Source organism: Siphateles boraxobius, unplaced genomic scaffold, assembly GCF_051911475.1.
Source record: "Siphateles boraxobius isolate OS27281-9 unplaced genomic scaffold, OSU_SipBor_1 37, whole genome shotgun sequence".
NCBI lineage: Eukaryota > Metazoa > Chordata > Actinopteri > Cypriniformes > Leuciscidae > Siphateles > Siphateles boraxobius.
The window spans coordinates 1,878,809-1,896,239 of NW_027508997.1; the positions used below are offsets into that span (position 1 = coordinate 1,878,809).

The following is a 17,431-nucleotide window of genomic DNA, read 5'->3' on the forward strand; positions in this document are numbered from 1 at the left end:
AAAGATTGTTTTTTTAATAGAAAGAAATTAATACTTTCCAGCAAGGATGGATTACATCATTTATCAAAAATGACAGTAAAAAACAGTTATATTGATACAAAAGATTTCTATTTCAAATAAATGCTGTTCTTTTGATGTTTCTATTCATCAAAGAAACCTGAAAAAACTTATCATGATTTACACAAAAATATTAAGCAAAAACTTCTTTTTAATGTTGATAACCATGAGAAATGTTTCAGCATATTAGAATGATTTCTGAAGGATCATGTGACTGAAGACTGGAGTAATGATGCTGAAAATTCAGCTTTGCATCACAGGAATAAATTACATTTCATAATATATATTTAAATTGAAAACAGCTATTTTAAATTGTAATAATATTGGTTATAATAACTGTATTTACTGAACATTAGTGAGCATAAGAGACTTCTTAAAAACAAATCTTACCAACCTTAACTTTTTAAATGTTATTTTAAATAAATTTAGTTTTATTGAATAATAAGAAATTATTTTAAATCTATATTTCTAATAACTGTTGTGTGAGATTAATATTGTACAAAAATACCCATTGTTAATTTCTATGGTGTGCCATAAAATAAGGAAAATAAAGGAAAAAATATATATTTACATTTACATTTATCTGACTCTTTTATCCAAAGCGACTTACAATTGCTATATGTCAGAGGTTGCACGCCTCTGGAGCAACTAGGGGTTAAGCGTCTTGCTCAGGGACACATTGGTGTCTCACAGTGGATTCGAGCCCGGGTCTCTCACACCAAAGGCATGTGTCTTATCCACTGGGCCATCACCACACCATACATAATCCATTAAAAATATATAAATCACTTTCAAATTGTTCGTACATTTAAAAATATATCAATTTATACATTTTTATAACAAGCATTTTATGAAATATCAATTTGAAAATTGATTTATTTATTTACATGTTTTTATTTTTGAATTACTAAATTGATCATTGGTTATATTTTCATGTGCCTCCTCTTAGTCCTCCAATGTAGTTACATGTGGTTAGTAGCTTGTAGTGTAGCTGACTACTTTTTCAAAAAAGCAGCTTGATGCAGTTCAACATGTATCTACAGGTCTAAACTCCAGCACATTGCATCTGAGCCCGAGGCCTTCAAAGATGCAGATGGGAAGATGTCTGTCCAGCTTATGCCATGCTGGACATCCTCAACAGGGAAGTGAAACAGGGAAGCAGTAACGGACAAGCAGAAGTGCAACAGAAATGTTGTGATATTGTTTGGCATTAAGAATCAATGGAAAAATACAACACAGCTTGAGCCATGTTAAGTGTATGACACACACACACACACACACACAGTTGAGGAATTCAAAACCGTATAAAAATAATAAATGAGAAGTGTTATGAATACACAATAGTAGAAACCATAGATATTCTCATCTGTCTATTTTCCTTCTCAGTGAACTGGTGTGGTCAGCAACAAAATAACAAAAGTCAAGAAGAGAGGAAATGAATGCATTATATGTTTGGGTTTATAGTGTTGTGTACCTGTGTCGGGGTCTATAGCTCGGACCACTACCACAAATGTACCAATCCCAGCAGTCTCTCTGAGCCCCAGACGATTATACTGAGACTGAGTGAAGACTGGAGGCTCGTCATTCACGTCCTCCACGTACACAATCACCTACAGCGCAAACTCACAATCAGTCTGATTCACAACAAACACATGCTGCTACACACACGCACACACATTATATTCAGCACTTCCTTTTATTCTAGAATTAACATTTATAGCTAGAATAAATAAAATAAAATCAATTAAATCCTTACTGTGTGTTGTCTCTTTGAAAGCTTCAAGATTGCTTCAGGAACTTGTTTTGTTCTATTACTATGTCATTTTTTATAAGATCTCTGTTAGCTTTTGTTACATGTTCCCTGTGTTGTGTTTGGACTTTTATGTTACTTCCTGTCCCGAGTTCCATTTTTGTATTTATTTTTCTTATTGATGATTAGTCTTGATTGGTTTTAGGTGTGTCTTGTTAGCTTGTTATCCCTTGTGTTTCTCTTGTTCCTCGTCAGTCGTTTTTAATGCATGTAACATGTTCAGTCCTATGACATTCCGATCAAAAACGCGTTTACTCTTGTAAATGAGTGTAAAAAAAGTGTAAATGAGCCCTTCAAATAATTATGTATGCATAGTTTTAACCACCACTTTTTCACCATTTAATCAATACCTTAAAGATTAAATCAAGTCCTGCCACACAACACTGAACATGATTTAACTTGTAAGGTCACACACACAAACAAACAAACAAACACTTTACATGTTTTATGAGGACTTTCCATAATGATTTTTTATACTGTGGAAACTGTATATTCTATCCCCAACCCTACCACTAAACACAATCCACACAGAAAACTTTCTGCATTTTTACATTGTCAAAAAACATAATTCAGTATGATTTATAAGCTGTTTTCCTCATGGGGACGAACAAATTAAGACATTTTGTCCCCACAAAGTAGGTTATACCAGGGTCACACACACACACAAACACACCCTGACAGAGCTGCGCATGCTGCCCAGGTCACTGTTGTAGGCCTCCACCTCCAGCACATGAGAGCTGCGCGTCTCTCGGTCCAGAGCCACAGTTCCTCTGCTGATGAGTCCAGACAGATTGCCCATGCTAAACTGACCATTGTTTCCTATAGAGAGCAGACATCACACACACATGAGCCATACTGCCGAACTCTAACATAGTACTTCACATGCAGACATCTCAACCTCCACGGGGGGGTGGGGGGGGGGGGGGGGGGGGGGGGGGAGCGCATCTGATCAAGGCATTGAGGTGCGACATCAGGAAACAGGAAGAATAGTTACCGGAGAGAATCCTGTACAGAACTCTTCCATTCTCCCCCTGATCTGCATCTGTGGCCTGAACCTGCAGACAGACACAAACACATGTAACCACAAAACATACACACACATGTACTGCTAAAAAATGAGAGTGAAAGTAACACTTAAACTCCACACTCACAAACACCTAACCAATATTATATAATGTATTGAAAAAACACGTGTTCAAACAGACTACAATTGGACTCCTCCTTTCCACTGTCTCAAGTTATGTGTGCATTTCTTCATTATTAGCAGCACCAAATAAAATACAATCTCTTTGCTTGAACGGCCTGGGCCAGACATTGGCTAAACCAATAGTGTGAATTTGGGGAGGGGCTATCTGTGTAATGATGACTACAGAGTGCAACAGTGACCGCCCCTTTTTCAGCGGCCCTGGTTCTGGAAGTACTTTTTTTAAATTAATTTTTCCCATATGGATTTGAAAATAGTCATCGTAAAGAGTTATAAGTCATGAACCAAGCCAATCAGCTACGAGATGAATCACACTACAAACTTTGATTTGAAGCAAAACATTTGTTGAAAATCAGCTGAAATAATGTGGGCTGACGCAAATCCCATGGATTAACAACCTTATAGCCTACAGTAGGTCTGTCTTTAAAGGTTTTTAAGTTATCGTTCAAAATCAATTCTCCTTATGGAGAAAACGAAACGTTTTTACTTGAGGAACCCGACTCTTGCACTCTAGTAAAAGACTGTTTAAACCTAAAACTCCTTAACTGTGGTAAAACACAGCTGAAATTGCTGAATGCAACAGCAATATGATAAAAAAACACTAATATTCAATAAATAGTTACATTTATAAAAATAAAAAAATAATTGAAATAAATAATTTCAGTAAGTAAGTAATATAAATAGTTCATTATAGCCCAACCGCTGACTGTTTATGGTTGCTAAGAAATGTCACATTAATATAGAATGTTCTTACGAGTTCAAATTTGGCTCGTCGTGTTTGGTGCCACTAGTGGAACAAAAGTGAGACAGTTCACCTTTAAATAGTTGTCATGGTAACTTATAGGGGCTTGAACGCACACATACAAATTCAACGATCATTTAAATCATGGAAACACGGATCAGCAATTGTTCCTAAATACATTTACACACATACATTCATCATATTAAACAGCAAAACCATTTAGTACACACTGAATGCATCCATATATTAGTCAAATCCTACTGACAGCGAGGAGGACGGCCCCTCCTTCAGACTCATTAGCTTTATAAAAAGATGTGGAGGGTTGAAGAAAGAGGTAGGGGATGAGGAGGAGGATGGGGAGAGAAAGAAAGAAGGGGTCTAGGGGGGTCTCTTGGAGAGAGATGAATAGAACAGGCAGACCGGACCATACCATCACATGGGGGGGTTGAATCTTGCGGCTGAAAGTTTGGCTAAGAATGCGTTTTTAGCTCATGAAACACACTGCTATGGTCAAAAAAGAAGGAGAGGTTGATTTAGAGTCTCTCTGAACGGATTTTAGTTGCTCTTTCTGCACATATTCTGATCCCCTTCTTCCAGCTGTCTCATCTCCAACGCACTTGGAACAAGAGGAACTTTGGAGGAGTCACTAATCGTGTCCAACGCTAAAGGTAAAGTTGAACCACAAAGAATAAACTGAAAAATGTTATTCATTGGACCCCTGTTGAAAACAACAGGATAAGTTTTGCTTTGAATGCTGGTTTCTCTACACAGATTTTTCATTTTTGTTCTGCTGAGCAACATGGCTATGCTGGTCCACCAACACCAAACCCACAATAACCAGCATGGACATTTATTCAGCAGGGCCGCATCCATTTTAATTTTTTGCCATGATGTCAGCCATAAAGTAAATGGGACAACATGAGCCCCATTTGCATTATTGTATTTTACTAATTCATGCATTTGCTTTGTCTGAAATCACTGACTCGTTAACTATTCGAAACAAATACTACAAAGGTTACTATAAACACATTAGTACACATTGTGCACACTACCATTCTAGAGTTTGGTGTCAATAAGTTTAAGAAATTTGTGGGATGCATTAAATTGATCAAAAGTGTCACTAAAGACTTTTACATTGTAACAAAAAAACTAAGTTTCAAATAAATGCTGTTCTTTTGAACTTTCTATTCATTAAAGTAAATGTATTATGGTTTCCACTAAAATACTGTTTTAAACAATTATAATAAGAGTCTTGGGCAGCAAATCAGCTTATTAGAATGATTTCTGAAGGATCATGTGACACGGAAGAATGGAGTAATGACACTGCAAATTCACAGAAATACCATAAATGACATTGTAAAATATATTCAAATAGAAAACAGTTATTTTCAATTGTAATATTTCACAATATTACTGTTTTCAGACAACCTTGGTGAACATGAGATACTTATGAACGATAGTCTGACAATCAAAACAAGAGACAAAACCTACTTCATATCTTACTGTTCTTACTGAAAAGTACTTAACAATACACTTTAAATTAGAAATTAAATTTGAAATCTCATATAAATGGGATTTGTATTAGATTATATATATAATATTATATATATATAAATATTTTTTTATTTTAGTTGCAAATCGTGTTTTTTCCCACCAAAGACTAGTGCACTAAGAAAAAGAAGAAGCACAAAACAGATTCTAGCTGCCTGCTTAAGCAAAGCAAAAATGTGATGTGTGCATAAATGCATTTCAGCAGATTCGTACCGCGGTAACTAATGAAGGGTTTCACTAACAATAGTTCTCGTATGAGTGGCCTTTTCAGCCTGTTTGTGGCATTTAAGATGAAGAATAATTTCATGACTCAATGTGTTTTCATCAAAGCGATAAGTCACACTCTGTGTGCTCAGGATTTAACATGCTGACATTTAGGAGCAGATAGGTAGAGTAATTGGTGACTTGGGTGCTACGCTGTGTTTGTGTGCATTTCAGATGGATTGAGAGTTATTTTAACAGACCCAATTTAGCTTGCAAAAAAAACCCCAAAAGAAAACCAACTAGCCACATTTCTCATCTGACTGCTCACTTAATGGGGCACTGACATTTTTAATGCCAAATACCATTTCAAGTGTGTGTTTATGGGAGTGATGTAGGACAGAAAGTACATAAACAGACGTGTATGCTTAGCAAATGCATTCACCTTGTACGTAAATTAGCATGTGTTATTAAGGTAATATGATGGTGATCCAATTACCAATTACAACAGTGTTTAAATTCAACTAACTTGCATACACTGCAAAAAATAACAGTGTTCAATTGGTCTTTTTCTTTTCATTTAAAAAAAACAAAAAAAAACATTTACTTTAGAAGCAATGCTGTATGATATAACAATAATGTGGTGTAGGTGTATTCTGTCTGTAAAAATCAGAAAAAACACTATAAAATACTGAATGTTAAATAACCGTTCACTGTACACAATAACTGTGTACTGAAGAAACCAAGTCAATATCTTATGCAGTGCTGTTCCTCAAGTGAATTTATCTTGTTTTAAGGATTAATACATATATCCAAATGCAAAACCTAATACAAGTAAATTATGTCTGAAAACAATGTTCCCAGCACCTAAAGAATGCACAGCCATGTTTATATATTTATATATAGAGCTGTACAACCATCTAGTGTTTAGGCTACACCATGATATTACAGATTATAAATGGTGCATAATTGAGAAGTAAATATTTATACGGTACTTATACAGTCAGTATCTATTTTTGTTTTCCCTGGTCCATCCTGACTGGTTCTTGGTCCTCTCTGTGCCGCCCCAGCAGAGATTGAATCACCTCACCTGAATGGCCATTATTAGTGATACAACATTTGGGTCATGCGTGGGGCATGTGTTTGTATTGGGTGTGTGTGTGGATCCCTGAGCATAGGGGCCTGTGTAGACCTTAATCTGCCCCTGCTGTGTGTGTGTGTATGTGCGTGCGTGCGTGCGTGTGTGCGCGTGTGTGTGTGCGTGTGTGTGTGTGTGTGTGTGTGTGTGTGTGTGTGTGTGTGTGTGATTTTATGAGTAAGAGACTCCTGCTAATCTGTAATCGATATAGTGCAATATAAATCTACTATACTTTGACCTTTCTTGACATTTCTTTACAGAAATTGCTCAGTCATTTTGCTAGTCTTGCAGAGAAGCACCGTGAGCTGAGTGTGTAGAGATGCTAGATGGTGATGACGATAATATGTGTGTACTGTAGGTGTTCAGTCCCGCCACCACAAACCGCACCGTTTACCTACAGGAAAATGTGCTCAGATGTTGTGCTTTCATTGCTCTTTTGAGTATTATCTCAGATGTTTCGAATAAAAATCATCAAAATAATTTTTAGTATTAGCCTATTTTATAGTAAATACCAATATTTAGCTTTTTTCATTTTAATTATAGTTTACATTTTAGTCATTTTGTTGTGTAATTTTTATTTTTATTAGTTTTTTTTATAAATTATTTTTATTTACTTTTAATTTACTTTTTATTTCAGTTTTAGCATTCAGTATTACATTTTTCAATTCTAACTTATTTTTTTCCAGTTAGTATAACATTTATAATTTAAGTTTTTAAGTTTAGGTTGTTCACATTTTATTGGATTTCAGCTTTAATTCAATTAGCGTAAAAAGGTACATTTTAGTTAACAATAATAACACTACTTCAGAGAAATAAATTAGACACAATTGAGACAAATGGTGACTTTTGATTGCAGAGTATCTTGGCAAATTTGAGCACAGCGTGAGGCAGTGTTGTAATCTCGTCCAAAACTCAATGTGATATTTAGTAGGGTCTTTAAAAAAAAACTGTGAGAATGAAACATACCTTGAATTGTGTAATGATTTGCTTTGAGTCACATCTCAGACCACTGTGACTCATACAAACTCAAAGAGCTTGTTTACACACAGTTGTTGTGTAGATGTTTTAGGTCTTAGGTTTAAAAAAAAAAAAGTGTTCAATTGCTTGCCGTATTTTTGCGGCTTAAAACAATAAATTAAGATATTAAAAAGATTCTTTCTTCTCAAGCGTACACACACGCACACAGACCTGATAACCACATCCTGGAACCTTGCATGCGTCTCGTACAAGCACACATTCACACATTTGCACAACCCAGAGTGTCAAAAAAACACCTACATCTTCACTATAAATGCACTCCACTTGACCAAGATTTAACTCTCTAACTCCTGGTTTTGCTTCTCTACAGATCCAGGAACGAAATGGACGTTCCCTTTAATCTGTCCCTCTCCAATCTCTCACTTCCCGTCTCCCCAACATCTCCAGCTCTGGATCTTCAACACCCCCTCCTGACCATCATCATCATCGCGTGTCTCTTCGTTGTGTTCGGGGGCTGTGTGATTGTTCTGGCGATGGGCTGCTCGACGGGAGGGTCGTGGGGTGTGGATGGGGACTGTGGCCCGGTGGACGGTCTCTCGGGGGGTCAGACTCCATCCAGCGAGCCCCAGCTGAAGCTCTGGAAGCGCTTGGGCTCCATGAGGCAGTCGTTCTCTTCAAGCCCGGCGTTCAGAAGACCCGTTCAGCCATACGTAGCGCAGAGCCGGAAGCAATCAGGGTCAATGCAGCCCGCAGAGTCAAAGACAAATGACTCCTACACATATATCACTATACCGTCTCTGCTGCAGTATGCCACCGAGATTTGAGCTCTGTTGCAAAACCTTGTCACCTTGCGGTCTCCTGCCTACATAGACAGCTGCCTTTTAAGTGACTGATTTGAAGTGCACTTCATAGGGAGAAACACCAGCTACAGGAAACTAGACTCAAATTGATTCCAAAAATGTTGCTAAGCATTAAAATGCATAACATACAATATTAGATACAATTTGTTTTATTTCGATTTAATTGATTTTATCGAAACTTTCAGGAACTGAAAGAAATGTATGTTTAGAATTGACATTTCTATACATATGATGTTGCCACAGTTATAATATTACCAAACTAAAACAAAGTATTTAAAACATTTTTGTTCATTGAAATAAATCTGAAATTAAATATAAATATTAGATTACAAATTTGTTAGTTGAAAGTTGAAATTACTAACTTGAAATAAATAAAAACTAAACTTGAACTAAAACTAATATATATATATATATATATATATATATATATATATATATATATATATACAGCTCTGGAAATTAAGAGACCACTACAAAATTATCAGTTTCTCTGGTTTTACTATTTATAGGTATGGCAAGACAAATCTGCCCGATTCCAACCTTGCTGAAGCACCCCCAGTTTTCAGCTTTGTCCAACACCTGGTCATACAAGGCCTACAAGCCACAGTGTCTCGCACCCACTGTAAAATTTGGTGGAGGATCAGAGATGATCTGGGGGTGCTTCAGCAAGGCTGGAATCGGGCAGATTTGTATTTGTGAAGGACGCATGAATCAAGCCACGTACAAGGTTGTCCTGGAAGAAAACATAAAAACTGTAAATAAATAAGACTTAAAACTAAAATTAAAACTGAGTATATATATATATATATATATATATATATACACACTCAGTTTATTTCCAATTTTTATTTTGATGCTGCTTCAGAATTTGAAACAGCCAGTATGTGTGATAATGCTCTCCATGTGTATTAAAACTTTATGGGATCACTATTTGCATCTGAAGTGTTACCTATGATCCCTTAAAATGCTGTCTAGGTAGTCAGCTCACTAGGTTTTGGAATAGAGCTATAGATACAGTACGTACCTCTATACATAATCAGTGTTTTAATGCAAACATGAGAGCAGACCCTGTAAAAATCGGCTATCAGTACTGAAAGAGATCAGGCTGTGTACAGGAAGACAACTCATTTCATTCACCATTAGCTTCAATCGAAACAAGATGTGACTCAATGATCCAACCATACGGCGGCCGCAACTTTATAAACAGCTGGACATTGCCAACATTACATCCTCTTAAAGACCTGACCTGACTCTCAGCTCTCGGAGTAATGGTGGCCATTTTGACAGGGCATTAACAACAGGACTATTTATTTGGAGGAAATTCACATTAATTTGCATCTATGTTTATGTGTACATTGGCCACGAGACTATTTGTACACTTGCGTCTTTAAAAATATCTGAATGTCATCGCATTAGAAACCAAAACAGCAAACCAAGTGGCATTTGTAGAACTTGTGCAAATTTAAAACTACTGAATAGTATAGGACTATAATATCTCGTTTATCATTTAAAACATCTTTTTGTGAAATGTTTTGCTTTAAAAGCAAGCAAGTGTGTTTGTGATATTTTTAAATCTTATTGTCACTTGGTTTATGGTTTTGAAACATGTTTAAGTGTGCTTTAGGTGTCCAAATTGCCGGATTTGTTTCTTGCAAACTCAAACAAAGCTTTGCATATTAACAATTATTTCCCAAACAAAGCTTTAATAGCAGTTCAATTCATCCAATTTTTGTTCTTTGAAAGAAGAAAAAAAACATTTATTTAGTCAACAGAGTTTTAGAACTTTTGAAGAACCGTCATGATTACCCTATTGTGGCAATTGTTGCAAGTCTAGAGATAGTTACCAGCACACTGGAACATGACATCACAGAAAACAACTGGCATGACATGATACTGTTGACATAGTTACAGACAAACAAAAAGCCAATGTAACACACTTACAACCCCATGTGCTACTTCATAATACCAATATTGAAAAAAATTTTTGTTGTTGTTAATTTTTTTAAATTTTTTTTATATATTCATGAGCCAAGTTTTCATATAGAACAGTGAATTGTGAATATGTGGATGTGTACCTGTAATATACTAGCTCCTCTTGTTATGTTCTCCAGGACGCTGGTCTCATAGCTGTTCTGGAGGAATATAGGCTTGTTGTCATTGACGTCCAGCACCTCCACATATACTGTAGCTGTGCCTGTTCTCCGTTCTTCTGCTGGACCATTATCTACAGGAAAACCATTAACAGTCTGGACAATACGGCTAGGAAATGCTACTCTCAGTACAAATAAAATACAGCACAAGTTCATGGTTTCTCTGACATTTCCAGTCATTTAGGATTATTGGATAAGGATTTTTACAAAGACTGAAATAAAGAGCTGGAACTTGAAACAAAGCATACTTAAAATGATAATATTTTATAGATTCTAATTTATATTATATGCATTCTAATTTGCATTATAGCTAATAGTGGGACCACTGATAGCAACATAAAAATGGACAATAAAGCCCTTATGACTAATGTCTTCACTGGTGTTGCATGGTAATACTAGTCATTTTTAAATAACCAATACTTGTGCCCACAAAACCCACGAAAGACAAACCTTGACAGTTTTTGCCTACCACATTTATTTGTATTGGTGCAAAATGTGTTGCAAAAATATGAAATATATAGATATATGTGTATATATATATATATATATATATATATATATATATATATATATATAAAAAAAAAATATATATATATATAAAAAATAAATAAATTATATATATATAATATTAAATAATAATTATGTGTATATATATATATCTATATAAAATTGCGATATACTGCAATTCTGACTTTATAACTATCAATTATATATATATATAATTATTATTATTCTCAAAAAAATATTTAATAGAATTTTATTCTATTAAAATATTCTGAAAAAATGCAATTGCGAGTTATAAAGTCAGAATTCTTGTGTGTGTGTGTGTGTATATAAATATATATATATATATATATATATTCTTGTATTTAAAATGACTTGCAAGAGTGTTTTTACTTATCAGATAAGTACAATGATGAACTTCTCAGTATTGAAAAAAGTGGGCAGCTTATTTTCACAGAAGCTCATCAAACTGGTATTAGAACAGCTGGTGTATTTCTGAAAGCTGCACAGCTCAAACAGGAAACCACAACAGTTCTTTCAATTCAATGTCATTTACACAGGAAACTGCTAAAGATCATACCACATATGCATGCACACATGATGCATAACCATAATGTTTTAACACCTATATTAAACTCACCAATCGCTTCAATCACCAGCCTGTACGAGTCCTCAGTCTCCCGATCCAGACCCACCACGGTCCGTAACACACCGGTCCGGAAGCCCACGCTAAACTTTCCATCTTGGTTCCCTCCTATTGGGACACATAAACACAGGCTGAGAAATCACAAATTCCGGCTCTGTCCCAAACCCTAGTGTGCTGCCTTCAAAGATGGAACATCATAATTGACTGATTTTGAATGTGCTATTTGTGTTGTCACTAGCCAGGGAAAACCCAGACGAACTTCCGGCAAATTTAGATTTGCTCTGCAAGTTAGTCTGGCGAAGAGCCCATTCAAACTAATTTCCAATCTTTCCAAATCGAGGCACCAATCACAAACATTGAGGTGGGCTTTACAAGATGACAATCGATCTGATTGGTTTTAGGTCTATCCAATTGCGCACGGAGGCATTTGAGCGACGTCTGTTGGTGACGCCCTTTTGGAAATGAGCCGTCAATGAACCTTCCCCAGACCCTAACTCAGTTACGACTGAGAAGGGTCTGGTTTTAACCAGGCTATGTTGTCACACAAATACACAATTGATTTCAAAGGAGTTTGAGCATGTTGTTACATACATTGGTACATATTGGACATTGTTGCAGCACCTCTCTGTCAGTAACACTCTCTGTAGTTCCTGTCTCTATGAAGCCCCTCCTTCCGAAAAACACAATGTGCTCTGATTGGACAGCTGGACCAGTGTGTTGTCATTAGTCAACCACTTCGAGTGTGTTTAGGAAATGTCACAACGCTTACCATAACCGCGAGTTTCAACACACTACTAACGAAACTCAACCAGGCCCCACCCCTTCATTTTGCGTATGCCTTGGGCTGGAATTATTTAAATTAGGAATATTGTGACGTGTTTGTTCCCAGAATAAAACTCAAGAATACAATGGAGGTGTTTCATGTTCAAAAACTTTGTGCTTTGTAATGTTGCTGGTTTAGCATGAAAAAGGTCTGCAAAGTTACACTTTTCACAATTGAATGATATTCATCTGTCTTCTTGTAACTGAGCACAATGATGAGCTCAATACGTTGGCCAAGGGTACATTTATAGACTGGGATGCTGCGTTGTTAAGGCTATGAGATGCCTTAAAATGCTGCCTTAGCCTTAGCTTCACATTTGCTGAAAGCGAGTCACTGTGGGTCACAGCAGACCCAGCCAAAATCCCACAGTGTTGCCCCATCAGCACAAACTCATTCACACCCTCTGATCTGTGACCTTCTGCACTCTGACCTGTGATAAAATAGCTGAGCTCTGCGTTAAGACCCGCGTCATTGTCTGTGCAGTTCAGTCTGACCACCACATAATCACGGGGCCCGTTCTCATGCAACGATATGTTATAAACGCTGGGAAAGAAGGTTGGCGTCTCATCATTAATGTCCAAAACTGCACAGAAAAGAGACAAACACACAATAACATCATTCAGCATTTGCTTTTGAACACGAGGTATTGACAGACGGACCGTGATTAGTCCTCCTGCTCTGTACCTGTGATAGTGAGAGTGTTCGTGGATGTTCGTGGAAACTGGCCTGCGTCATACGCAATAATTCTCAGATAATACTGGCCAATCTGCTCGCGGTCCAGCACTGCCGTGGAAACCAGGATTCCTGTGGTGATGTTGATCCTGAAGTCCAGGCGCGGCATCCCCATCTGAAGCGCCATGCTAACCGCGCCATTGTCACCTTCATCAGGGTCATGCACCTGCACCTGAGGGAGGAAACCAGCAGGGAGCAGAAGAGCACAGGTGAGTTTTATTACAAGAAATTCATTGGACCTCAACATTGAATCAAAGATGACCCCAGAAGATAATTCATGATAGCATCATGCTAATTTATGCTAACAAAGTATGAAAAAATGCTAACAACTCAACTAAATTTTTATTTATAAAGCACTTTCAAAACCATTAAACTGCAACAACTACCAGTGTACAACCAATCAACTACCAATTCATAGATTCCCCAAATATCCAGAGAGGTAAAGTAGAAAAGGTTTTTATTAACGTTAAAGTGAGTAGCGTACGTACGTCTCCATACGTAAATAGCGGCATGGATGTACAACAGTGAGTGCAGGGAAGTTGTGTGTGACAAGGAAAAGTGCAAAAACACTCTTGTTTACATGGTGAAACTATTCAATAGAGTCAGAATCCATCATATATTACGGACCCAAAATCGCAAACTCCCACAGCCCAAAACAGAAGCGCAACAGAAAAGTTTTAAAGCTAAGTCATCTGTAAATCTGTACATTAACTCTCTCTTTCTGTATCAAATTTAACATGTTGTACAAAGTTTTTATCAGGCAAGATGAATTAAATTATAATAAAACTAAAGTTGGAACAGCTAATATACTTACCATTTCCATTCTATTTTTAGTAACGTAAATGTGTACACTTTACTTGCACAATGTTTGATTTGTTGTGTGTAAGTTAATACAGGCAGAAATGATGTGATCTACTTACCATCACCAATTTTATTACTGTTCATTTTGTGACGATCTTCAATTACTATTAAATATTCTCACTTGACTAATGTGTTGTCCCTTTCACCTACTCACTGTTTATTGTGTTTTGGCTTTTTCAATGAATTTGTTAATCATTTCATGAGGAACATGGGCTGTTGTTACTGGTGTTGTAAAATTGTGCTGTGTATGAAAACGGGAGTTATCCCCAAAAGTTATTGGGGTAAATAAATAACTTTATTAGCGTCATTCTCTATGACGAAATTGTTTAATTATAAACCGATCCATAAGTATTATTTTGTTGTACATTATTCAACACGCCGTTTTAGTTTAGGCTATAGAGATATTAAAAACTAGAAACTACTATTTAGTTCCATTAACCGCTTTTGAATTGGAACTGGTATCGTTCAATTCTATGACAGCTGTGTTGCGTTCAGTCCAAAATGGCGGAGCTGCTGCTCTGCGCATGGGCGCGTTTGTTGCAATGGAATGTTCTATTGAGTTTCGCCTCTTGGTACTTCTATACTCTTTGCCTTTATATACTCAGGAGCTCGATCATGCAATGCTTTAAGAACAAACTTTAACACCTTGTATTATATTCTGTATTTAACAGGTAGCCAGTGAAGGAATATCAATACAGGGGTTATGTGATCCCGTTTTCTGGTATTTGTTAAGAATCTCGCTGCAGCATTTTGGACACACTGAAGACGAGTAACCAGTGATTCACTTATGCCTAGATAAAGAGCATTACAATGGTCTAACCGGGTTGAAGCAAAGGCATGCAAAACAATATCCAAGTCCTTGTATGAAAGGATGGGTTTCAGTTTAGACAATTTTCTCAACTGAAAAAAAGATTATTTCACAACGCTGTTAACTTGACGATCAAAGTGTATTTCAGAATCGAAAAATACTCCAAGGTTCTTCACATAACCATGCATATTGTTGGACAATAGTCCATTATTTCCAGCCAGACCATTCCCAAGCTCCTTGTTCCCAAACATAACAAACTCAGTCTTATCCTCATTTAATTGTAATAATGTGCTAAAACATGTTAGCAACATGTTCAATCATGTTTGGTTAGCAATATGCAAAAACTTGCTAATTCATGATAGCAACAATACTAATTCGTGTTAACAATGTGTTAAAACATGCTAGCAACATGCTAATTTATGATAGCAAAGTGCTAACAAAATTTAGTGTTTTGGTAATTCATGCTAGTAACATGCTAAAAATGCTTGCAACATGTTAATTCATGCTAGCAATGTATTAAAAGATGTCAGCAAATTGTAAAATAACGCTGGAAACATGCTTAGACATGTTTCCAACATGATAAATCATGCTAGGAAGATTAAGGCTTTGTCAAGCCAACATAAAAGTTTGTCCCAATGAACTTTACTTTCTAGTTATTATCAATGTTGAAAACAGTTGTGCCGCTTAATATTTTTGTGGATACCATGATTTTTAATTTTTTCCAAGCAATTTTCCCAACTTGACGAATATCAAAACGTCAAATCTGCTAATTTCCACACAGTGAAAATGCCTGGTGATTACTGTCAGTCAAATTCAGTTGCAATTATCGCTAGGTTTATTTAAAAAATATATATCAAATGAGGATATGAACCCGGGCCCCACGGCATACTAAATTAAATGATTGTTGTAAATTTAATCAGTGCACGTTCTGTCCCTGTGGATCAATCAAATGCTAACCCTGAACACAGTTGATCCAATAGGAACCCCCTCTGGTATTTCAGCAACAAATGGGAGGTTGAGAAAGGCAGGATCGTTGTCATTGAGATCCAGGAGGTTCACATACACCGTAGCGCTGGCTGAAGAGCGCAGTGGAGGTGTCCCACCTGAGGAGGGCAGCACAACAAAGAGAATACTCACATATGGCATAATTTATCTGAGTTTTCTGTAGTCATTAGATCCACTGAGGGGGAAGGAATTCTTTAAAGAAATGTCAGTTTACTTTATATTGTCAAACACAACTAATAGAGGGAGACAGACAAATTGTGAGAAGGCAGACAAAACAAAGGATGTCTTTGGAATGAAGTAACATCTTATTGCTTTGTGAATACTGCACGGTATACACTGCATACTATTTTTATAGTAAGTGAAATAGAATTAGGCAATGATCAACATGAATACATACATTAATATATAATACTGAGATTATGAAATACAGCACACGGATATCTTGGAATTAAAGAATTTTGGAAAAAATAAAATTATTTTTAAAATCTGATTTCGTTCAGTTTGTGAAAGGTCAAGTTTTTGAAATAAGTCTCTTACGCTCAATTAAGTCTCTTAAGCATTTGACTAAAAATACAGAAAAAAACAGTAATATAGTAAAATAGTTTTACAGTTTAAAATAACTGTTTCCATTTAAATATATTTTAAAACGTAATTTATTCCTGTGATGACAGACAAATTTTCAACATAATTCAGTCTTCACAGTGTCACATTTTATTTTTCAGGATTATATGATGAATTAAAAAGTTCAAAAGAACAGCATTTATTTAATATAAATCTTTTTGTAGCATTATAAATGTCTTTACTGTCACTTTTGTTCAATTTAATTAATGAATAATTCTAAAATATTCTAGTATTAACTTTAGAACTGTAGTGTGTACAAAGTTTACATACTGTGCACAACATACAAACTTTATACTGGAGATATGGGAAGACTGGTGTGTTAGCAAGATTTAAAGACACTGAAGGTTGGCAACTGTAAAACTGGCTTTATTGTGGCCTCAGAGAGAGAGAGAGAGAGCGAGGCATTATGGGACAGCTGAGAGTTGCTTACGGTCGATAGCAGAGACGATGATGGTCCTCATAAGCTGTGCGGACCGGACGTTTTGACTCTCTCTGTCCAGCACAGCTCCACTGGTGCGGATCTTCCCAGTGTTGCTGTTGATGGTGTAGAAGGGGTTCTCTGGATTTATGGAATAAACCACCGTCCCATTATCACCATAATCAGGGTCCACCGCTAAAATCTGCAAAGAGAAAAAGAAAAATGAGTCACAAAACAGAGTTCTAAGGTGCAGAAATTAAATCACACCAATCTGCTCCCCACAGAATGGCATGATGGGAGATTTATGCAAGGGGCATAACTG

At 36.3% G+C, this 17,431-nt stretch overlaps 1 protein-coding gene across 2 annotated transcripts in view; it reads right to left on the reverse strand.

The window, feature by feature from the left end:
- Positions 1-17,431, reverse strand: part of cdh23 (cadherin-related 23) — a 294,684-nt gene that overhangs the window by 44,242 nt on the left and 233,011 nt on the right. For both annotated transcript variants that reach the window (XM_077196907.1, XM_077196908.1), the window contains exons 22-30: positions 17,122-17,311; positions 16,023-16,168; positions 13,349-13,568; positions 13,095-13,247; positions 11,836-11,949; positions 10,617-10,765; positions 2,862-2,922; positions 2,541-2,686; positions 1,532-1,667 (exon numbers count right to left, since the gene is read on the reverse strand). In XM_077196907.1, the coding sequence (XP_077053022.1) occupies positions 1,532-1,667; positions 2,541-2,686; positions 2,862-2,922; positions 10,617-10,765; positions 11,836-11,949; positions 13,095-13,247; positions 13,349-13,568; positions 16,023-16,168; positions 17,122-17,311 (1,315 nt within the window). The remainder of the gene's footprint in view (positions 1-1,531; positions 1,668-2,540; positions 2,687-2,861; positions 2,923-10,616; positions 10,766-11,835; positions 11,950-13,094; positions 13,248-13,348; positions 13,569-16,022; positions 16,169-17,121; positions 17,312-17,431) is intronic.